The sequence below is a fragment of the Monodelphis domestica genome, chromosome 1 (genome assembly GCF_027887165.1).
Source record: "Monodelphis domestica isolate mMonDom1 chromosome 1, mMonDom1.pri, whole genome shotgun sequence".
NCBI classification, from domain to species: domain Eukaryota; kingdom Metazoa; phylum Chordata; class Mammalia; order Didelphimorphia; family Didelphidae; genus Monodelphis; species Monodelphis domestica.
In genome coordinates this window covers 225,885,436-225,910,700 of record NC_077227.1, presented here as the reverse complement: position 1 = coordinate 225,910,700, position 25,265 = coordinate 225,885,436, and the positions used below count along the sequence as shown (strand labels likewise).

Here is a 25,265-nt window from a genome sequence, read left to right as displayed (position 1 = left end):
AAACTATTCAGCTAATTTCACCTAACTCTGCCTGTATACTGCCAAATATCATCTGAGCACACTCTAATCAACTCCTATCATAATTTAAAAATTATGTTCCATACATATGGCTTTCTAAGGTTATGATTTTCTATTTAAAAAAAACAACTCAAAAGCTGTTATGCTGGATCATTACTAGCTTCCTTTATAAACCTAAAACTCTAAGTCATGGGCTTAATAACTTTCTCTTTGTTTATGTTGTATAATCATTGTTGTTCAGTAGTTTAGTCATGTCTGATTCCATGTGATTCTTAGCAATGGTATTGGAACGGTTTGTCATTTCCTTCTCTAAGTGTATCCCCATTTTACAGATGAGGATCTGATGCAAATAGGAATTAAGCGACTCACCCAGGGTAGCACAGCTAAGTATATCATTTCATATATGATGTAGTATATCATCTTAGTTATCTGTGTATTAGCTTAGTGCCCACAATGTGTGTTTATTTACCTTTGCCCAGTGAAAATCATAAGGTAAAATTCTCCCCTTAAACTGTTATTGCTGAGAAGTCTTTAGAGCAGTCCTGAAGCAAGTCCCATCTTGGATTCATACTGGATGTGTGACCCTAGGCAAGTCACTTAACTTTGCAGTGTCCACAGATAACTTTTTAAGACTTAAGTTGCAGAGAAAGGTGCTGCATTGGTAGGTGGAATTTCCTCCCTGAGAATACATTGTGCCAATTAAACAATTCTGGCTTGTCTCAGAATTTTTCTTTCTTTATTATTGCCACTGTCTTTTGTGTCACTTTTTATAGCAGTAGCAAAATCAGTTTTGAACACAGGCCCTGAATGAAGCAAAAGTAGTCTCAGCACTTTAATGATATTTTGAGATTATGGAATATTTAGGAAATGGGGTTGTTACTTTCCTATAATTGCCAAACTGAGACTGGGCCTGTGGCAAATGGGAGGAGACAAATGCTAAATGAAGCTGCTGAGACTACTCTTTGTTTTAAGGGAACCCTCTAGGAAACTTGTTTGCCCATGATTAACAAGCTTAAGGACTATATATTTGTCTTTGTATCTTACCAAATACAAATAGAAGACACTTCATACGTTATATTTTTTAATAAGTTTGGTTAGAATTTAGACCCTGAGGTTTCTGCTTGAAAACCACTTCCCCAAGAGATTAGACTATTATATAAATGCTTAAGTGGCCTGTTCTTATTCCTCTGTCTCTCTCATTTGACTTGGATAAGTAAGTCCTTTGCTTCTCTAGACTATTGGTTTTCTCATCTTTACAAAAGTGCTAGAATACCTGGCTTTTTCTGCTTATTTGTTTCTCTGCTGCTTTCCCTTTCCTGGCCTGAGAATTTGTAAAGGGAGTCCTGCAATGGCCACTGTGCCGTCTTGGTGGCAGCATTATTAATGAATCTAAACTCAAGAGAAAGGATCTAGGCAAAGAGGTAGCAACTCAACTATCTAGCTGTATGTTCCAGGAGAGTCTGAAACTGACATTGATAGCAGTGGACATGAACTGTGATCATCATCATCATCATCAACAACCACAAACATTCATTAAGCCTTTCCTTCAAGTCAGGCACTATATAAGCTCTGGGGATACAAAAGTATAGCAAAAATAAGGCCTCTCTTTTCAAGGAGCTCACACTTTAATGGGGGAGGCAGCATTTTATTGCCCTTTTTTAAACATGTGTAGTAGAGAAATTTGTTTTGTAAAACTTCATATGTATAATGAGTATTGTGTTTCTTGCCTTCTCAGTGGATAGGAGAGAAAGTAGAGGGGGAAAGAGAATTTGAAATTGAAAAATAAAATAAAATTTAAAATTAAAAGATGAAATTTTTGCTGGAGCTGGAGACTGGGGTACTAGGGAATGGCCTAAGATACAGTAGGAGAAACTTCTAAGACAAAAAGGGTGTTTAAGATTTGAGTGTTTATGTCATTTCTATTCAGAAAACTTAATGGATGGTTGATGATTCATTGCTCAAAGACAAAGTCAGTCTGGGACTTCCCTTAAGGCAAGTTCCCAAGGAACAGGGGCAAACTTGGGGGTTCCATAAACACAGTTGACACTGTGTGTGTGTGTGTGTGTGTGTGTGTGTGTGTGTGTGTGTGTGTGTGTGTGTGTGTGTGTGTTTGTGTGTGTGTGTGTATTATACATATAAATTCATTGGAGGTGGAAATAGTGGATGAATAGAAAAAAGAATGACAGATTTTTTAACATACCTAATATAAGAATTTATTTCTTAGATTAGCACATGTGGTTTAATTTATTACATTACTCATATCATGTAATTGTCATGTTACATATGTGATACGTAAAACATTAAAATCAATTATAACAAAAGTAAAAAAAAGATTAAATAACAGGTGGATGGCACTGCCAGTTTTGCTTATGAACTACTTGGCAGGTACACTCATGCTGATGCTTGCAAGGCTAGTCCCCTGAAGTAGTCATGGGGTTTTGGAATTAGATTAGAATTTGGAGATTCTCTACTTGAGCCCTCTCCTTTTGATAAGGAAATGTAAAGGCCAGGAGGAGAGTGATTTGCTTGAGGGATGGTAAGAGCTAGCAAAATTCCAGGAAACCATTTTATATGGACTATACCCTCCAGATTCCTTTCTTTGCCATCCATCTTTCTCAAAACTCCTCAAATAATCCTGCTAAGGAACTGATTTTATCATGTTACTACTCTACTCAGAAACCCTCAGTGGCTCACTATTGTCTGACTCCAGTCTATTTTCCTGAGCTGATGTCATATTTCATTCCATCTCAATCATAGTACTCCTCTTCTCTGAACTTGATATTTCACCTCCTACTTCTCAGCACATTTCCCAAGTTGTCTCCAATTCCTTAAATCCACTCCTTTCTCATGTCTCCACTTCCCAGAATGATTTATTTTCTTTCAAGGAACCACCTTGAAACTTCCTCTAATTCATCCAGGTTTTAGGTTTTTTATTCTATCTTCATATTACCTTTACTTATTTATCTTCCTTGTATTCCTCCAAATACAGTGTAAACTTTTCCTGATTTGGCCATTCCACTTTTCCTGCTTTCATTGTTAGGACATTCTTCTTTATAGGAAGCCAAAGGCTGTTCCTCTACCACCTCCAACTCACTGCTTTCATTTCTGCCCTGTTGTAATTGAATATAACAAATCCAATTCTTCTCCCCTATTAATATTCCTTTAATTCTAATGGATTACTATTGTGTCTCTGCCCCCTCCTGGCCATACCTCTTCCTCTTTTCCAAAGTAAACATCTGAAGATTTCTTCCACTAATTGTCATTTGTCTTGGTTCAAGTCCTGTCATCATCATGTTTACCCTTTTCTGAACTTGCTTTACTTGGTCAGTGACCTTTTTCCTCTGGGAACCAATTTCTTCATCTGATCTTTAAAACCCCTTCCAGCTCTTAACATTTTCTCTTTCTCAAAATGGGGGCACTAGCCCTGACTCCTGACATGTATTATTTGGTTAATCTTGGGCAAGTACTTAACCCCTCCAATCCTTAGTTTCCTTATTTGTAAATTGGTGTCAGTGCTGTAGGGGACATAAGGTAATTGTTATTTTATTATTCCTCAGGGCCTTGAGTCCTGAATAGCAGATAATCTAGGCTTTTTGTAGCAATGGGTATTCTCATATTGGGATAATTGAATGTATTTATCTTTAACCTTCAGAAAATAGATTCCCCGAGGCTATTGAAATGCACATGGGAGAAAGACTAGGAGGCAGAGCCTGATTAGATGATATTCTCTTCATAAATCAGTGGATAATAATAATGGAAAGTGGAAAGTTTGGGCCTTTGGAGTTAGGAGAATTGCATTCTCTAACAATAATTACCCTTTTGACTTTGACCAATCATGTTCAGCCTCATTCTCCCTATTTGTAATTTGGACATAATAACCCTCCCCCTGCCTCCCTCACAGGGTTTTGTTAAGAATAAGTGAGAATAGACATGTAAGTATTTTTTTAACAGTAAAGCACTATTGTACAATGGATATGTTCTTGTGTCCAGTGCTTCCTGACCTTCTGGGCCTATGGCCTATTTGAGGAGGCAAAGGTCTGGAAGACACTGGAACATAGTGTCTGTGCTCGCCCTGTAGGGTTTTTATTTTTCTCAGGCCGCCCGACAGGCAGCCCTCCTGGACCGTCTTTCATGCCCTCCATCCGGATTGGCTCCAGAGCGAGTCAGAGGAAGGTCAGAAATGCTAAGGCAGCAACGGGCCTTGAAGCTCGGCTAGCGAGAAATATACCAGGTACATTTTCAGACTGAGCTTGGCATGAACCTAAATCAGTTTCCTACAAATCATTTCGCCAGCCCAGACACAAAGTAGTCCTTAGTGGGCAATGACTGTGGGAAAAGAGACCAACTTAGGTCAGAATGGAAATACTTCCCAATATAGCCCTATATTGCAGAGGGAATATGTGGAAGGAAGCCCTTTTCTCTGCTGGATATTGGATCATTACGTAATAGACTTAAAGCCAGTTTTTTCATTTCTGACATTGTTGACTTGTTGGGGAGGGAACAGTAAGAACCTTTCTCGGGCCTATATATTTAGATATTGCTGCACAGGTGTTTATATGTTTCTGTTATCAGGATAAATCATTTATGGTGCTTTGGGGCTTCCTCCTAAATTAACTTTATGGGGTTTTGGATTACTAGTTCAAAAAAATATGAAAGGAATGGAAGGGATAGTTAGAGCAGGTACAGGGCAAGAGTGTGTTTGTCTTTGTGTTGCTTGTCCATGTGTGAATGATCTTCCCAGCCCAAACACCAATGATTTGGGGTGATCTTGATTTCATGCTGTTTGAGCCTATATTGTATTTTTTTTTTCTGCTCTGTACCTAAGTGGCATTAATGCCACCTCGTGTTTGTATAAAGTACCTGCAAAGAAAATGCAGTCTTAATAAGGAAAGGTAATGTGGCAAGTGGGAAAACTCAACTAAACGTGATAAATGACTAAGAGTTTCATTTAAAGTAGTTCTTTTGACAGCATGGTATAATGGAAGAAGCCCAGGTCAGAATCAGAGGACCTGTGTTTGAATCTTTTTTTTTTTTTTAGCCCTTACCTTCCGTCTTGGAGTCAATACTGTGTATTGGCTCCAAGGCAGAAGAGTGGTAAGGGCTAGGCAATGGGGGTCAAGTGACTTGCCCAGGGTCACACGACTGGGAAGTGTCTGAAGCCAGATTTGAACCTAAGACCTCCCATCTCTAGGCCTAACTCTCAGTCCACTGAGCCACCCAGCTGCCCCCCTGTGTTTGAATCTTGATTCTTCTACTTACCACTTTGTGACCTTGGACAGTTTACTTAACTTATGCCTCTGTTTCCTTATGTATAAAATGAGGGGGATGGATGATATGATCATTAAGGTTCCTTCCAGTTTCAAAGTCTTATGTCGGGAAAAAAATCAAATCAAGGAAGAATATTTTTGGGAAATTCCATATGTCCTTAATATAGAAAGGTGGTGGCCTTCACATTGGGGTTGAGGAGAACTCCTTTTCTCAGGGATGCTTGGTTAAGGACTAAAGTGGCCAACATTTCCATAAGGGATGCTTTCAAATTTGTTCTTCAGGATTGCCTAGATAGTGCTGCCCCCTGGTGGTAAGTGCATAGCCAAACCCAGGCCTTCATGGAATTAACTGTAAGGATAGCCAAAAAGTCATATTAACTTTGACCCTTTTCTTTCTTTCTTTACTTTTTTGTTGTTGTTGTCAATTTCAGACAGAGAATCAATATTCTTCAACAGCCACAATGTGTCAAAACCAGAGTCATCTTCCATCCTGACAGCAGTAAGTGCCTATCTTTCTACCTCTGCAATCAGCCATGCATTTGAATGCTCTCCCATTTTCTGAGATTGAATTCAGAAAGCTGAATGGTCATGTGGGAAATTAAGGTTAATTGACTACTTGCAAGACAGTCATAATTTAAAGTAGGCTTTATTATTTGCTTTGGACTTTCTCCCTAGCAACCATCATTGCAGTTTCTAAGTTTTATGAACTTTTCCACAAGGAACAATAATGAATACCCTGGGAAAGAATATATATTGTTAGGGAACTTCTGCAGGAAGATTTTGAATTAGTTTTCTAGCAGTGAGCCACAGTGTAATTTGGCAAACAGCTTTTTGCTCTCTTATTTTCTCAGGACATTCAAAGGGAAAAAATAAAGTTAATTCCCTACCTCCCATCCCTCTTCTTCCTTATATCATTCTCAGTTAACCATCCCTGAGCATATATATGCAGATCATAGTTAGATCAACCTTCAAACTTTATTTCTCTATTAAAAACAATCCTAAACTTTTCCATTTTTATAACTTTTCTGGATTCTTTTCTTTCTAAGGTCTTAAGAATTAACAGATATAAATGTTAAGCAGTTAGCATGTGCCTCTAGCACTAGTAGACATAAAGATTTCTCTTATGGAACAGAAAATCTAGTAGTAAGACAGCACTTACACACACACACACACACACACACACAATTTCAATTTCAGCTCTGCCATTTAATATTTCTGCAATCTTGAGTAAGTTTTATAACTTCTCTGGAACAGTTTCCTCACCCACAAAAATGAGTAATTGGTCCAGGTAACTGGTCTAGGCAATCTCTAAAGTTCTATCCATTCTAAATCTTAATACTTTATAGACTGTATTAGAAAACAGTTCGTGATAAGTGCATAAGAAGTATAGTCAAGTAGTATGTGATCCCTTTGATTCCTATTATGAAGCAGGTCCGAATTGTAATTGAAAGATTGTTTTAAGGATAGATACTAGCATGTTATATAGTTGCGAAAGAGTTATACTATGTACTCTAAATGGAATCAAAAGTCCTGGACTTAGGCATGTGTTTTCCAGATGATGCCTTCTATGGTGTGTGTAAGGGACAGAGGGGCTGAGATACCTGGAAATAAAATCTATTGATTAAAAAAAAGAAGAAGAAATTTAGCTCTGAATATAAAAAAAATGAAAAAGTACTAGGCTTAAGTTCCAACTGTGAGATGGAAATGGGAATAACAATATTGATGGTAATAAATAATAATAACTTTCACTTATATAAAGCTTTAATAGTTGTAAAGAACTTTATAAATATTTCATTTTACCATGACAACAAACTTAGACAGTAGATCCCCAATTTATAGATGAGGAAAACAAGATAGATGTTAAATGATTTGCTCAAAGCCACATAGAAAGTTTGTGTCTGAGGTTGGATTTGAACTCAGATCTTTATCTATGTGCCATGTACCTGCCTCTAAGATATGGGATTCTTTATGCCTTAGTTTCCTCATCTATGTCCCTACTTCCTATTTTACAAAATTTTAATGAAGCATTTTATAAACCTTAAAGCTCCCTGTATTATAAGGGATTCTTGTGTTTAGAATTACTACCCCAGAATAGTACTTGCTAATAACATTATCAAATCATCTTTTTCTCCATTGTTCATGTTCTGGGTTTTTAAAACTTATTCTGATAGGAATTTCAAAATAGTCATTTTCATTTAGTCCTTTTATATAGTTCTATTTTGACTTCCATTACGTATTTCATATGTAGCAGAATCCCAAAGCACCCAAGAGTTATATAGAATATAGAGTGGCAGAGTTCATATTATGGCCATGATCTTTTCCCCTCCTTTGTTGTAAAGTCCAGATTAATTGGGAAAGTGTAAATTGTGATTTTATCACTTTGTGTCTATATGACCCTAAGCAAATCTCATTAACCTCTCTGACTCAGTTTCCTTGTCTTTCAAGTGAAAGGGTTGCCTCTGTCGTGTTGTGGTTGCAATATTCTGTGTTTTTAGGGGTTTCCCCCCCCCCTATCTTTTAACATGTTTTGAGATTCTTCTTAGATTTTTCTCAACTTCATTAAACTATGATTTCTTCCACTGCTTGCCTCAATTTTAATAACCTCAAGTACTATAGGGGGTTGTGATAGCTTAGTAGTTGTCTAGAACTGTAGACTGTGGTAAGTACTGATGGAGAGTGCTGGCTTTTTAACACAAATATCTTTCTCCTTCCTTCAGAAAGGTGGGTTGCTACCCCGTTGCTGCTGGCTTTTCTCTTCAGAAATCCCTTATGATTTGCAATATTTAAAAATAGACAAGGGAAAAGAAATCCCCCATTACTCTTGCCATGTGAGGCAGCTCTAAAAATATCATCTGCAGGACCCTTATGGAACACTTGGTTCACACCAGTCTCTATCTCCCCAGATTCAGGTGATAAAAATTAGTATGATGCCTATGCCCACCACTGCTCTGGGCATCTCTCCCCAGCTGTGTTCATAAGGATCAGTATATGGCCTATATCTTAAGTCAGTAACAATATAGTATAAAGGAAAGTATGATAGACTTAAGGGCAAGAAAGACGTGGGTTTTTTAATCCTGCTTTTGACATTTACTAGCTAAGAGTTCATATATATGTAAAGCACTTCTTAAGATCTTAAAGTACCATATAAATATTAGGATTACTAATTAAAGCAGCTAAGGTGCCTAGTCCACAGAATGCCATACTTGGATTCAGGATGACCTGAATCCAAATCCTACCCCAGAGCCTTACTAGCTGTGGATCCTCGGTAAATGGCTTAGCCTTTCAGTGATGCCATCTTCCTTATCTATAAAATGGAGATAGTTCTAACACCTATCTTCAAGGTTATTGTGAGGATCAAACAATATGTAAAGTGCTTCAAAAGTGTTAGCTCTTTTTCTTCCTCCTCCCATTTTAACTCAGGTTAGATGCATTTTTCTAATCTATAAATCCATGTAATAAACATATAGTACTTGCTTGACAGGGTTTTTGTATTGATCAAAAGTGGTAGTATATATAAAGCATTTCACAAAGCAAAAGAGATATTAGTATCAGTAGCGGTAATTAGCATTTTTGGGCAAATTGTAGATATTCCATCAGAGGCAGTGGGGGGTACTCATTGGAGATGTTGATAATTATTCATTTACTTATGTAAATGTTTTCAAGTTTACAGAGTTCAACTTTTGGAGGTAGGCATGGTACAAGTATTAATATATTTTCCAGAGAAGAAAATTTAGCCTATCCCTTTACCTTATTTGAGTACATAAGGGGAGGTGAAATTCACGTTTCAGCTATAATATACTTTATTCATTTGATGTATTGCTTGAAGGTTTAAACTATTTTTTTCACAATAACTCTTTGAGGTTAAAACTAAACATAATTATCATCCCTATTTTACATATGAAGATATGGAGTCATAGAAATATAAGTGATTAATCCAGGTTTACAGAGCTAACAGGAGTCAAAGTCTGAATTTGAATCTTAATCTCACAACTCTAAAATCAAAAGCCCTTTTTAACTATATGAGAGGCAGCTAGGTGATGCAGTAAGTCTGCATTCAGGAATTGTTGAGGTGAAATCCAGCCTCAGATACTCACTAGTCATCGGACTCTGAACAAGTCACTTAACCTCTGTCTTTCTTGCTTTTTTCATCTATAAAATGAGGAAATAATAGTGCCAACTTTCCATAGTTGTTAGGAGGATCAAATGAGATATTATTAATTGCTTTGACAAACTCAAAGTGCTATGTAAATGCTATTAATTTGTTGATTTGGATGTTACTATTCCATTTTGAATTGTTTGGAAGACACTTTTCAGATAAAGGTCATTTCACTTGAGTATTAAATGAAATAATCTCTCTGAGCCCTTTTCCTTACCTGTAAAATGAAAGTAAGGTATTTGCATTATCTGCTTTATAGGATTGTTGTTAGAAAAGCACTTTGTAAACCATAAATTACTAAGGAAGTCTGAGATTTTGAGTTAACAAACTAGGAAGATAATAAAGAGGACTCATAGTAATTTATAAAAATTAATTAGCTCATTGTCTGATAGACAAATAACATGTACCACTTGGTTCTGTTTTTATAAACTCTAGGGGGCACATCTAGGCAGGAATGTGAGATTCGTTTTTTATCTCATAGTTTATTCTTTTTGCTTAACAAGATAGAGTCAAAAATATAGTTTTTACCATGATGAGAATTGTCCAAAAGATGACCTTATTTTATTTTCCCCCCATTTTTTTCAATTAGATGATCTTTTTTTTTTAACATTATTTTATTTGGTCATTTCCAAACATTATTCATTGGAGACAGAGATCATTACACACACACACACACACACACCTCTCCCATAGCTGATGCATGATTCCACTGGGTATCACATGTATTCTTGATTCGAACCCATTTCCATGTTGTTGATATTTGCATTAGAGTGTTCACTTAGAGTCTCTCCTCAGTCATGTCCCCTCCACCCCTATAGTCAAGCAGTTGCTTTTCTTCGGTGTTTTTACTCCCACAGTTTATCCTCTGCTTGTGGATAGTGTTTTTTAGATCCCTGCAGAATGTTCAGGGACTTTGTATTGACACTAATGGAGAAGTCCATCACCTTCGATTGTACCACAATGTATCAGTCTCTGTGTACAATGTGTTCCTGATTCTGCTCCTTTTGCTCTGCATCACGAAGAGATGATCTTAATTAACTAGTTGTGCCACAAGACACATTTGTGGCTCAAGAGTTATGGGGTCATAATTATCTTCTAAAAAATGTATTCTTGTGCTTATTAAAGCATGATTTGGTTATGAGATCAAAGCCAGCAAAGACTTACTGAGATGAGACATCACATGGGTTACACATGATACATTCATGAAACAGCTTCTGTTGACTTTTAGCAGGGTCTCAGACTGGGAATTGGGAGGGTTAGCCTCTAAATGTATGGGTGAGTAGTTTAGGAACCCCAGATTAATGTGTTAAAATATCCTTGTGCTTCCCTAATATCTGCTCTCTTGTTGTCATAGCTTCTTTCTCTAAAGGAGATAGCCAAGTGATTCCATTTCCCAAGTCCCTTTTCACTGTAGATGTTCATCATGCCTCATATTCCATGGGCATAAAGGAACTCAAAAATGCCAACATGGGTTAGTTGAATGTTAATATTGTGCTGAAACCTTATTAAAAATACAAAATATAAATACAAAATAAATATTGGGCATGCCCACTGGAAATTTCTAATCTGTTTGAGGAGAGAAGATAAGCATGCATAGAAAGTCTCTCATGAAGCAGAGATAAACCAGGTCTCCATAGAGTTAAGAAATTAAAAATAGATTCAATATTCAAAATAATTCACTAATAATTAGAGTTGGCTAATAGGTTCATATGACAGAAATTATCTCTTCCATCCTTCTCATTTGATGGGAAGGTAAAGGAATGAGCATCTTATGGTGCCTAAAATGTTCCAGGTACTATGTTACGTTTTTTTTTACAAGTATTATCACATTTGATCCACCTAACACTGCGGTGATGTAGCTGCTATTGTTATTCCTATTTTCTAGTCAAAGAAACAGACTAAGTGAAGAAGTCACCCAAATAGAAAGTGTCTGAATCTGGATTTGAACTTAGGCCTAGCACTATTACCCTGAGCCATCAGTTGCCAAGAAAGGTTAAGTAGCTACCAACATCACACAAGTTGTAAATAGATGAATGTTCAAGCCCAGATCCCCAACTCCAAATTCAGTTCTCTTACTACTACATGACACTACCATTTTATGTAGGGATATTCCTATTACTGGAAGCCTTACAAGTAGTGAATGATTCCTTATAGGGGATGTTGTAGAATTAGTGTTTCACATAGGATTAGGACAGATGACCAGCCTCTTACAACTCAGTTTCTGTGATTCATTTCATTCCAGAGCTGTGTTAACTTGGGCAACCCAACTTTCTGGGTCTGTTTTCTCATCAGGGAAATTATATTGAACCATTTGATCTATTAAGTTATCTCCCAGTTCCTTGATTCTATGATCCTTTGCTAAAGATTTTGCTGTGGTCCAAAAGCCTAAATTCTATTCCTTTTATAACATCTCTTCAGTAGGATTTTATTTACAGTCTTTGCATCAATGTTGTCCTGTATTTTTCTTTCTTTACCTAATTCTTTCCTATTTTTAGTACAATATGATTTCTGATATCATTTTAGCAAACTGTTCACTTTTGAAATTTGACTTTCTCTTCTGAATCCTCTGCCTTCAGTCAACACGTATGATGAAAATATTACCTGTATCTATAAAAGCTTTCATTTTTTCACCCAGAACTTTACTTTCTAAAAGGTTCCTTTGGGGGGGAGGGGGCATTACTTGTCCCTTTGTGAATCACTAAAAGTAGGTACTGATTATCAGAACTGACCATTTCCATTAGGCTCTCTTCTGTCCTGAATATACCTGGGGAAGATAGCAGTGTATCTGGGGTTGTTATTGAGGTAACAAATATTAATTTTACTCCCAGTTAACAGGGAGTTGATCACCTCCATTGCTTTTTTTTCTTGTAACCCTTACCTTAATATCCTCCTTCTTTCTCCAAAACAGGCAAATGTTTTCCAGTACAGAGCATTTGATATTTTGTGTTTCTTTTTGCTAGCTGGACAAAATAGAAGGAGTCTTTGAGAAGCCCTCTGATGATGTCATAAGGGAAATTTCCAAGGCCCTTCGACAAGCACTTGGTGTGTCGCTGTTTGGGATTGACATCATCATCAACAACCAGACTGGACAGCATGCAGTTATTGATGTCAACGCATTCCCAGGTAAAAGCTATCTGATTTACCTGCAGAATTACTTAGTTAACAGAACATCATTCTGTTTGCCCCTAGTCCTGGCCAGCCATCAACTATTAGAGTTAGAAGAAGTCTTATTGATCATCTTATTCAGTTCTTTCATTTTACAGATGGGGAAACTGAATTCTTAAGAGGGGAAGTGACTTAGAGAATTCAGATCCAAAGGAAACCTTGGAGATCATCTAGCTGTAGCCTAAAATGACCATTAGAGAGGTGACATGATTTTCCTGGAGTCACACAGCTACAAAGTGCTAACACAGGTATAGGCATACCTTAGATATTGTGGGTTCAGTTCCAGACCACCACAATAAAGCAAATGGCAGATATCACAATAAAGCAAATCACATGATTTTTTTTGTTTCCCAGTCCATATTAATGTGTACACCATTCTATAGTCTATAAATGTGTAAAAATATTCTTTTTTTTAAAACCTTACTTTCTGTCTTAAAATCAATACTGGGTATTGGCTCTAAGGCAGAAGAGCAATGAGGGGCAGACAACAGTGTTAAGGGACTTGCCCAGGGTCATGTAGGTAGGAGGTGTCTGAGGCCAGATTTGAAACCACAACCTCCCAAATCTAGGCCTGGCTCTCAATCCACTGAGCCATCTAGCTGTACCCAAAAATATGATTTATTTTTTAAGTTTTTTTATATAAAATTATTTTAATCCAACTACCAGTAAAAAGTTTTTAGTCATGCACTCATGACCATATCAAGACAGTTAACACCACCAGTATTTTTTGGATTAAAGCAAATTGGGTCATACATTTCAATATTGCTATTATGTTTTCATTTCAACCTCGATTCTCACAGAAAATTATGTGACCGACAATGTGGTGAAATGCATTTTTAAATGCTGCCTGCAATAGCCCAGTCACAGCATTCTCATGCAGCATATGATTTCTTTTTTTAAAAATGGACATACTTTTTTCTTTTTCTTTTTTTTTAACCCTTACCTTCCATCTTGGAATCAATAACTTTGTATTGGTTCCAAGACAGAAGAGTGATAAGGGCTAGGCAACGGGGGTTAAGTGACTTGCCCAGGGTCACACAGCTGGGAAGTTTTTGAGGCTAGACTTGAACTTAGGACCTTCCATCTCCAAGGCCTGGCTTTCAATCTACAGAGCTACCCAGCTGCCCCCCAGTTAATGTTTTTCCAATTGTTTAAATCTAGTTTTAATTGTGTGAAAAAGTGTTTTCTAGTTATGTTTATATAATTCCTGTGTTTGTTTTGGCAGATAGATTCCTGAGTATTTTATATTGTCTAGAGTGTTTTTTTTTTAAACCCTTACCTTCCGTCTTGGAGTCAATACTGAGTATTGGCTCCAAGGCAGAAGAGTGGTAAGGGCTAGGCAATGGGGGTCAAGTGACTTGCCCAGGGTCACACAGCTAGGAAGTGGCTGAGGCCGGATTTGAACCTAGGAGCTCCCGTATCTAGGACTGGTTCTCAATCCACTGAGCTACCCAGCTGCCCCCTGTCTAGAGTGTTTTTAATGCAGTTTTTCTTTCTAAATCCTGTTGCTGAGTTTTGTTGGAAATATATAGAAATGCTGATTATTTAGGCGGGTTTATTTTGTACCTTTCAACTTTACTAAAGTTGTTGATTATTTCCACTAGCCTTTTGGTTGATTTTCTGGGGTTCTTTAAATATACCATCATATCATCTGCAAAGAGTGATAGTTTAGTGTCATTTCCTATTTTAATACCTTCAATTTCTTTTCCTTCTCTAATTGCTACTGCTAGCATTTCTAGTATAATATTGAATAAAAGAGGTGATAATGGGCATCCTTGCCTTATTCCTGATCTTTTAGGGAAGGCTTCTAACTTGTCCCCATTGCAGATGATATTAGCTGATGGTTTTAGATATATACTGTTTATTATTTTGAGGAATGATCCTTCTATTCCTATACTTTCTAGTGTTTTTCAATAGGAATGCGTGTTGTATTTTGTCAAAGGCTTTTTCTGCATCTATTGATATAATCAGGTGATTTCTGTTGGTTTAAGAATTGATATTATCAATTATGTGGATGATTTTCCTAATATTAAACCATCCTTGTATTCCTGGCATAAATTCCACCTGATTGTAGTGAATAATCCTCGTGATCACTTGCTGGATTCTTTTTGCTAGTATTCTATTTAAGATTTTTGCATCTATATTCATTAAGGAGATTGGTCTGTAGTTTTCTTTCTTGGTTTTTGGTGTGCCTGGCTTTGGAATCAGTACCATATTTGTTTCATAAAAGGAATCTATTTCCTCTTTTGTTAGTGTGGGCAATTTATATTTTTGCAAATACTCACCCATTTCACTTAGATTGTCACATTTATTGCCATATAATTGAGCAAAGTTGTTCTTAATGATTGCCTTAATTTCCTCTTCATTGGAGGTGAGATTGCCCCTTTCATCCTTGATACTGTTAATTTTATTTTCTTCTTTCTTTTTTATTATATTGACTAGTACTTTATTTTATTTGGGTTTTGTTTGTTTTTTTCAAAGTACCAGCTCCTGGTCTTATTTATTAGCTCAATATTTCTTTTACTTTCAATTTGATTAATTTCTCCTTTTTTTAAGTTGTAAGTCCAATTCATTCATCTCTACCTTTTCTATTTTGTTGGTATAAGCCCTCAGCAGTATAAATTTTCCCTTGAGTACTGCTTTGGTTGTATCACATAGGTTTTGGTATGATATCTCCTCATTGTCTTTCTCTTTAATGAGGTCTGTAATTGTTTCTATGATATTTTTCTTTGACCCACCTGTTTTGAAGAATTAGATTATTTAATTTCCAATTAGCTTTAAATTTATCTTTCCATGGACCCTTGTTAATTATAATTTTCTTTTTTTTAACATTATTTTATTTGGTCATTTCCAAACATTATTCACTGGAAACTAAGATAGTTTTCTTCTTTCCCCCCCCAACCCTCCCCCCACCCCCACCCTTCCCTCTCCCATAGCCGACACACAATTAAAAGTGGCATTTTTTCTGCATTTTTTTTTTTTGCAATATTTCAGTGCCCTAGTACATGGTCAGTCTTTGTATATATACCATGTACTGCTGAGAAAAAGACATATTCCTTTTTATCCCTTGTTCAGTTTTCTCCATATGTCTCAACTCTAATTTTTCTAGCATTTCATTTACTTCCTTTACTTTTTAATTTATTTTTTGGTTTGATTTATCTAGTTCTGAGAGGGGAAGACTAAGATCCCCCATTAGTATGGTCTTATTATCTGTTTCCTTCTTGGGCTCCTTCAGTTTTTCCTTTAGAAATCTAGATGATATACCATTTGGTGCTTAGATGTTTAGTAATGAAATTACTTTATTGACTATAGTACCTTTGAACAAAATGTAATTTCCTTCCTTTTCTCTTTTAATCCGATCAGTTTTTACTTTGGTTTTGTCTGGTATTATGATTTCTACTCCTGCTTTTTTTAGTTTAGATGATGCATAATATGTTTTGCTTCAGCCTTTTAACCTTGAATCTGTGTGTGTCACCCTGCCTCAAATGTGTTTCTTGTAAACAGCATATGGTAGGATTCTGGTTTTTAATCCACTCTACTATCCACTTTTGTCTAATGGGCGAGTTCATCCCATTCACATTAAGTGTTATGATTATTTACTGTGTTTTGCCTTCCATCTTATCCCCATTAGATCCTGCTCTGTTCCCTTTCACTCAATTCCTTCTCACCAGTATTTTGCTTTTGTCACCCCCAGTTCCTCCTCCCTTCTATTACCCCCAATTTCCTTTTCTTATTCTACTTCTACTTCTCTGTAGAGTAAGATAGAATTCTATGCCTCACTGAGTATACTCGTTTTCCCCTCTCTAAGCATTGCCCATCACCCTTACCTTCCCCTCTCTGTATTGATTTTTTCCTCATCTTTGTTAGTATATTTTACCCCATTCTATCTCTCCCTTCCCTTTTCTCTCAGTGCAACCCTCTCTTTCAGCCCTTGGTTGATTTTTACGTGTCATTCATATGCATACATGTTGTATCATACATAAATATTGTTTCATATTATCATAATCAGCTTACTTTTCCACCTTCTTTCTGACTAAATTCCTTCTCTCTTCTCTACTATGGAGAGTAATTTTTGAGAATTATAGAAATTCTTTTTCCATGTAGACATAAACATTTTAACCTTAATGAGTCCCTTAAATTTTCACTTTCTTATTTACCTTTCTGCGCTTCTCTTGTGTTTCCTGTTTGGCCTTCAGATTTTTTGTTTCTGTCTAGATTAATCCTCAGGAATACTTAGAAATCTTCTATCTTATTGAATGACCATTCTCTCACCCCCCCACCCCCCACCCCCCACCCCCTTACACTCCCAAAAGAGTATACTCAGTTTTGCTGGATAGGTGACTCTGGATTGTAAACCCAAATCTTTTGCCTTTCTGAATATCATATTCCATGCCTTCCAATTCTTTAATGTCGAAGTCACAAGGTACTGAGTGATCCTGATTGTACCTCCATGGTATTTGAATCGTTTTTTCTGGCTGCTTGAAGTATTTTTTTTTCTTGAATTTGGCTATTACATTCCTGGAAGTTGTCAATTGAGGATTTCTTTTTGGAGGCAATCTGTGAATTCTTTCAATTTCTATTTTATTTTCTTGTTTAGGACTCTCTGGGCAGTTTTCTTTGATAGTTTCTTGTAATGTGATATCCAAGGTTTTTTTCTTCATCATGGCTTTCAGGTTATCCATTAATCCTCAGATTGTCTCTCTCCTAGACTTTTTTCTAGGTCAGTTTTTTCAATAAGATATTTTGTATTTTCCTCTTTTTTTCATTCCTGTGATTCTGATTTATAGTTTCTTGATTTCTCACAAGATCATTAAGTTTCTCGATGGTCAGTTTTGATATTTAAGGCCTGGTTTTCCTGTCAGTTTTTGGTTCTCCTTTTTCAATTGCCCCATTTTTTCTTATATCACTTTCATTTCTCTTCCCTACTTTCCCTCTACCTCTGATAATTGGTTTTTGAAGTCTTTTTTTGAACTCTTCCAGAATTTGTATCCAATTTTTCTTTTGGTCTTTGGGTGTGTTTCCTTTCCTTCACAGTCCCTTTCTGTGTCTGTACCTTTCTCTTTGTCTCTATAAAAAGTCTTTACAGTTAGGTGCTTTTGTGATTGTTTGCTCATTTTTCCTATCTAATTATAGGTAAGCTTTGTTTTCTGGGGAGTGGGGCTACCCTCTTAAACTTAAGTCCTTCCTTGATGTTATTTTTGACTTATTTTCTGGGTTGTTACTAGTTTACCAGATGGCCCAAGGGTTGAGAGCTCTGAGACTCTCTTCCTCCTACTGATTTAATTGACCCTTGACATGCCGATAGCTTAAAGACTTTCCTCAGACTTGGATGTAAGCCAGGGGTCCCAAAACTAAGGCCTGTGGGCCACTTGTGGCCCCTGAGACCATTTATCCATCCCTCACCACACTTCTGGAAGGGGCACCTCTTTCATTGGTGGTCCATGAGAGGAGCTCTGTATGTGGTGGCGCTGCAAAGCAAGATGTCACTCATACAGTACTACTTCTGCTGACATAATTCTTTGTGTGGCGCCTTGTTCTGAGAAACTGAATGAGAATGAGGCGCTGTGCAAAGGATTATGTGGCTGCACAATGGAAGATGTCAGCATGGTGAGTGGTGATCTGGGAGGAGGGGATTCCACACTGTGTATGCTGCTGCCCCATATAGTGGTGGCGGTCATGAGCCTGTGCAAGGTGTGACAGGCCCATCACAGACAGTGCTGCAGCCTCCACTATCCCAGACAGCAATCTACAGATTTGTTCATAGTTTTTTTTTTTATAGTCTGACCCTCCGGCGGTCTGAGGGACAGTGAACTGGCCCCCTTTGTAAAATGTTTGGGGACCCCTGGTGTAAGCTTTCAATCTCAGGCTGATCTTGATCAGGTCAGGTGCAGATCAGATTCTAGCCCCAGACTTAGGCTGTGGTTTTTGGTCTCAAGGTGTTCTTGATTCAATCAGGCACACCTTTGATTGCCCTGTCCTGGTGCTCCACCCTTAGTTTTGGACAAAAAGATCCTGGGGAGGCTTCCCCTGAGAAGTGTGTCCTCACCCCAAACCCAGACTCAGATTCCTGCCTTCACTCTGGTCCCACACAGATTTGCCCCTTTCAGCCCAGATTGTCTTCAGCTGGGACTCTTGACTTCTCCTGAGATTTGCAATTTCAAGGGGCGTTATTTGGCTTGGAGACCAATATTTTCCCAGATAGGATCTCAGGGTCTGATTTAACTGGGGCTTCAGTTTGGTACCTGTGAGAACCGATGTGTGGGGCAGTGCTCTTCACTTGCTGCTATGTCTCCTGCTAGCTCTGTTCCCCTCTCACCTCAATTCACCAGATGATCTCTGCCTACCTTTTGAGTTTTTCTTTTTTAAAGGTTGTCTCCCTCTGTCTCTGGTTCTTTCACTACTGTATTCATTTTGTGGTGATATTTTACTTTTGGTTGGAGAGGATTTTTGTATTGAAATGGCGTGTTGCTTCCCTAGTTATTGCTCCATCTTGACTCCACCCCTGGAAGTCCTCCATTCTTTAAATTTAAAATACTTTATTGCTAAAAAAAAATGCTAGCTATCATCTAAGCCTTCAGTGAGTCATAATCTTTTTCCTGATGGGAAGTCTTTCCTTAATTGATAGCGGCTTGACTGATCAGGATGGTGGTTTCTGAAAATTGGGAGACTGTGGCAATTTCTTGAAATAAGACAACAATGAAGTTTGCTACATTGACTTCCTTTCGCTTGAACACTTTCAGAGGCCATTATAGAGTCATTAGTTGGATTAATTTCAGTGTCATGTCTCAGGGACTAGGGAGGCCTAACAAAAGAGGGAGGGAGATAGAGGAATGGCTGGAAGTTGGAGCAGTCAGACCACACCTAACATTTATTGGTTAAGTTCACAGCCATATATGTTTATAGTATATGACACCTCAAAATAATATAATAGTAATACCACATATCACTGACAATGGATCACCATAACAGATATTATAATAATGAAAAAAATATCAGGAGAATTATCAAAATGTGACACAGAGATATGATATGGGTACATGCTTTTGGAAAAACATGCCAAAAGCCTCACTCAATACAGAGTTGCCACAAACCTTTTTTTTTTTTACTATAGTACGTGCAAGGCATGCTAAAACAAGGTATGCTTGAATTCCTACCCAGATCCTCTGACTCCAAAGCCGTTGTTCCTTCTTCTTCCTGGAGGCTGTATCTGTAACTCAGCAGAGTGTGTTGTTAAAGACAAGAAAAGGAGTAGATTATATCACTACTACTGACCAACTCATGAGTTAGTATATGCTGTCTTTTCAGTGGCTCAGTAATTCCAATTTCTGCATCAAGCTTAATATATGATTGTCACTGTTAGAATTGCTCTGAGATATATATGTATGTCCTGGCAGATAGAAGACCTGGTTTCAGATCTTGCCTTGTAACACCCAACAGGCAGTTCCCTAAGACTTGCAGAGAAGGTGATCTCTTGCATTTGTAGAAGCAATTTCCTTCCTTGGTTGCCCCCTATACTCTTAAATCCCAGGTCTAGATCCCATCTATTTCTAAACTAATAACTACTCTCTACTTGTAAGCTATTAGGAATTCATTATTGCATAATGGGAATACCTTTGGGTTTAGATTAGGTTTTAATCCTGGCTCTGACACTTAAACTTTGTGATCTTGAGAAATCACAGATTTTTCTCTTGAGACTCAGTTTTCTCATCAGAATAATAATAATTTTCCACAATAATAACTACTTCATGAGATTGTCATATGGCTCAGATGAACTCCCATAGCTCTTTGTGACTATTTCATGTTGTTTATCCATCATTGTTACCATAATCATCACATGTGCTCTTTGCCTGGGCACAAATTCTGCCTTGTTCTTCTGGGCAGTAGTTGAGAGTTTATATCAATTGTAGTTGACATATCAAGTTTGCATCTATCATGCTTTGATAGGCAAATGTGAAGGGTGAGTTTGAGTTTGTGCTCTCTTCTATAACTCAGGAGAGGTACTATTAATTTCATAACAGAGCTTTTTCTCACGTTCACCAGTGTCACATTTCTGTTTAGTCCATATGAGATCATGATCTCCTACAGTGAGAAGTAGAATGAGATTTGGAAGTGTACAGTTCCTGAATGTGAATGTGGCTTTTTGGGTAAATCGCTTTAGGTCACAGTTTTCTACTTTGTAAAATGAGGGTCTTGGACTAGATGATCTCTTCAGCTATAAATCCTAAAAGGAAGCTCAACTGAAGGGTCAGGAATTTTGGCATTTTTTATGCCTTTAGTCTTCTCATCCTGGCCCATAGCAAGAGGTACTCTAGTTAGGGTCGAGAGGGGCATCTCACTGCAGAAGGACATGGAAGGAGAAAGGTGCCATGGAATTCTATTCAAGTGGTCAGTGTGTTCTTTTTTATAGTCATAGATCATACATTTAGAACCAGAAAAATTCTTAGAGAACATCTAGTCCAACAACCTCATTTTGTAGATGTGGAAAGTATGGCCCAGGGGAGCTAAATCATTCGATCAATCCAAAAGTGGGATGTGATCCTGATCTCTGAATTGAGTTTTATTGTGTCAAACCTCAATAAGCTCTCAGTATTACCAGTCTTGAACCCATGTATTCAGCAGTGTCTACTACTACTACTCTTAGGTATTTGCATGCTGGGGAAGCATATTGAAACATGTTAAATATGTCCATGGTTAGACTCATTGTTCCAAATATGTGTGTGGACTACATCACATCAGGTTTTCTAATAGTCTTTTAGTCAACAAAGCATGAGAAAAGACATTTAACACCCGGGACAAAGTGAGAAAGTGATACTCATGTATCATGTGAGCTTTTTAAGATATATCGTATTTAGATCTTGATTGAAGAGATGTCTGCTAAGGGGCCAGTGGACAGAGAATCAGGCTTGGAATCAGAAAAACCCAAAATGAAATTCACCCTTGGATTCTTGCTACCTTTGTGATCCCAGGCAATTTACTGAAATGGTGTCTTCCTCAGTTTCCTCATCTGTAAAATGAAAATAATAATAGATCTTTTTCAAATTGTATGGCTTTGGGTAAATTACCTAAGTTCTCTGGATCTTAATTTCCTCATTTCTAAAATGAAATGGTTAGATCAGATGTTCATAATAATGATGGCAATGATAATATTTTTTATAGTGCCTACTATGTTCCAGGCAGTGTAGTAAATGCTTTATAATTATCTCATTTGATCCTTAAAATAATGTTGTAAAGCAGAAAATGTAAAGCAGAAAATATCCACCTACTTCCAGGGTTGTTTTGAGGACCAAATGAGATAATAAATGTAAAGCATTTAGTGCTGGAACAAAGTAAATGCTACAAAAATGTTATCATTATTTAATATTAATATAACATTTAATGTAACCTCTATTTTAGAGATGAGTAAACAGACCCAGAGAGTTTAATTTCCTGAAAGCCATATAACATAGTAACATTTTATAGATGAGGAAACTGAGGAAGACAGCAGTTAAGTGAATTGCCCATGACCACATAGCTAATAAAATCATTTCTTTGGTTGATTTTGTCATAGCTCTTCTGCCTTTCTTCACCCTTGGCCATTATTCTGGAACAGTATATAAATTTTGTTCATAAACTACCCTGCTAAGAGTGCCTATAACCCTGGAGGGAGAAATGACAACAGATTTTCTGCCTTTTTACAACTGTATTTGATTTCACTGTATGCTAGATATACACAATTGCCAGAGAGTAGATCGTTTTTCTGTGCAATATTATTATTTTTTTAAGAATATTTTCCACTTACCTTGTTGATGCAGGCTTCCTTATGAAGCAAAAAATAAGCTTTCAAGCCTGGAAAATCTGAGTCAGGATAAAAATGAATAATAAATATGGTATTTTTAAAAAAGGCAGAACAGACCCTCTTGTCATGGGAGAAGTGTTTCTCTCAAGGATGAGGCATTTTGCTCCCTTGTGCTCAGTTCCTGGTTCCTGCTTCAACCCTAAACAGAGTAAAGTCCTGGGCCTGAGAGCTCAGGGAAACTGACTGCCCCAGATGTGAGAGAAAATTATCCAGAAGAAGCAGTTCAGGGTAGCAGAATCAATCAGTTAGTATTTATTTTTTAAGCCCTTTCTTTCCATCTTAGAATCAGTACTATGTATTGGTTCTGTAAGGGTTAAATTAAGGAGTTTGACAAAGTAAGGAGAGCAGTTTAACAGAAACTTTGTTTAATTATTAGAGAAAGAAAGAAAGAAAAGAGGAAAGAGAGCTTATTAATATTATACCCTATAAATAAATAACTACCTAAAATTTCCTAAACCTATTAACTCTCCTGAGGACAGTTTCTTCTGCCAGACCTATCTTAACCTACTCTGTCTATAAATTATTCACTAACTACCTAACTCCCTAAAATAATAGATAGCCACACTCCTTCAATCAGCCAGCCCAACTGTCAGTAGCCAACTGCCAGCAGATCCTTCCTCAGAGACAGACCTCCTACTCTCTAGAGATCCCAGAGGCGAAAGACCCCAACTGTCAGCAGCTGCTTCTTTATCTTTTCCCTGGCTAATTGACCCCCCCCCCCCCCTCCAACTTCCAGTCAGAGGGCTGGCTACTTCCCTCTCAGGTCCTGGTCTCTTTAGGTAATGGAATCTTCAACTCTGGCTTACTGACTCACTGAATCTGTCAGTTCTGGTCTACTTAGAAATCCTGCTCTCTGGCCTCTTAAGGAGACAGAGGGAGAGATTAAAAATAGCCTTTTAACAGTTCGAAGACAGAAGAGTGTGTAAGGGCTAGGCAATAGGCGTTAAGTGACTTGCTCAGAGTCACTTGATTAGGAAAGGTCTGAGGTCAGAATTTGAACCCAGGACTTCCCAACTCTGACCCTGTTTCTTTAGCCACTGAGTCACTTAGGTGCCCCTGCAGCAAGTATTTATTATGTGTTTGGATATAAAATTTGTAGATAGCATAGATGAAATGTGAGCCCACACATGAGGCAGAAGATGGGGCTGAGCTACATCATAAAGAAGGAAAGGTGGGGTCTATCCAGTTAAAGACAGAGTGCAGAAGGGGAAAGCAGGGCCCAGTGAACCTGAAAAACTAGAATAGAACCAATTATGCAGGCCTTGAAAAGCTGAATAGTTTATATTTTATTCTAGGGACATTTTGAAGGCTCTGGGGTTGGCTGAGTAGGGGAAATCACATCACATCTGAACTTGAGGCAAATTGTTTTGTTGTTCTGTATGGAGTGGACTGGAGTGGTATGAGACAGACTTGATGTAGGGAGGTCATGCAGGAGGCTGAGGTAGAAATCTAGGTAGGAGGTACCAAGGGCCTGAACTCCGGGGTAGATGTATGTATGAATGGTGCTGTGGGTAGGTTTGAACTTCCATTTCCTCATCTGTCAAATGGGGCCTGATACTTATACAACCATCTCACAGGGCTGCTGTCAGGGACAAATTAGATAACAGAGGCCAAAGGGCTGTGAAAATGATAAACTGTCCTTGGCAATCTCTGAACTGAAAATTGCCCACAGATTGTATAGAATTTGTTGCTCCTACTGTTTAGTAATACATTTTGATCTTCATGGTGGTTGCATGTATTTAAAAACCCACTAGAATTACTAGTCCTTTCTTGGTCAGGTGCTAGGGACAGTGTCATTTGCTTGAGAGGGCCTTGGCCTTTCAACAGCATTCACTTTCTCCATTGAGCACAGTCCTTTGACCCTTGTGCAAGGTTCTTTGATCCTTCTAGAGTTTGTCTAGGTGCTTTTCAGACAGTTGCAAGTCATGTTGCCTTTGCTTAGGATGTTTTGTTTATGTAAATTGCTTAACCATTGTTTTTGATTCACATACTTAACTTAGAGATTCCTTGGGGATAAGACTCAGACTTATTCCCACTGGCTTTTACATAGGAGGGAGGGGAATGAACAATTTTCTAGATGACTTTTTTCAGTTATGGTATTGAAAACACTTACCTAACATGCCAGGCTTTCTGTTGAGAAACTTTCACCTCTTTTTTCTCGTTGCTGTTAAAACTAAAATAGGGTTTTTTCCTTTTCTATTCTTTTGAAAAGAGATGACTTGCTGGGGAGGAGAGATGGATATTTTTGGAAATAACAATGTGGAAAAACAAAAGATACCAATAATTTTTTTAATAATTAAAGCATCAAAGAGCCTTTCTCCCCTCAGCATCATCTTCCTTTACTTCTTTCAAGGAGTTTAGAATATGGGTGAGTGTGGCTTAAGAAAGGCATCTGGTCAGCCTTTCTATTTGGCAGAGAAGGAAATAGACCCAGAGGATGGAAATAAGAAGGTTGGATATGCTGAGGCCCAAGTCAAAGAGGCAACATAATGCATGCCTTTTGTCACTCGCCAAATCTTTGAGCTAGATGAGACCTTAGAATATAGAATGTTAATGTTGGCAAATTAGACTACAGAATGCTAAAGCTGGGAGAAACCTTAGAACGTAAAATCTTAGAATGGAATTCTACCATTGGAAGGGACATTGTAAATAGAATGCTGGACCTGGAGTCAGGAAGAAACACCTGGAATCAATTCCTGCCTTTTACTGTGACTAGCTTTGTTATCCAGGGCCAGTCACTTAAATGCTAATAATATGTTTTCCTTATATAATCATTATGATTGCTTACATTTACGTATTGCTATTGAAAGTCTTGTTCTGACAC

General features: G+C 37.5%; 1 protein-coding gene across 11 annotated transcripts in view; it reads left to right on the top strand.

Moving 5' to 3' along the window:
- ITPK1 (inositol-tetrakisphosphate 1-kinase) overlaps positions 1-25,265 on the top strand; it is a 386,351-nt gene that overhangs the window by 278,907 nt on the left and 82,179 nt on the right. For all 11 annotated transcript variants that reach the window (XM_056810465.1, XM_056810462.1, XM_056810459.1 and 8 more), the window contains 2 exons: positions 5,717-5,784; positions 12,402-12,564. In XM_056810465.1, coding sequence (XP_056666443.1) covers positions 5,717-5,784; positions 12,402-12,564 — 231 coding nt within the window. The remainder of the gene's footprint in view (positions 1-5,716; positions 5,785-12,401; positions 12,565-25,265) is intronic.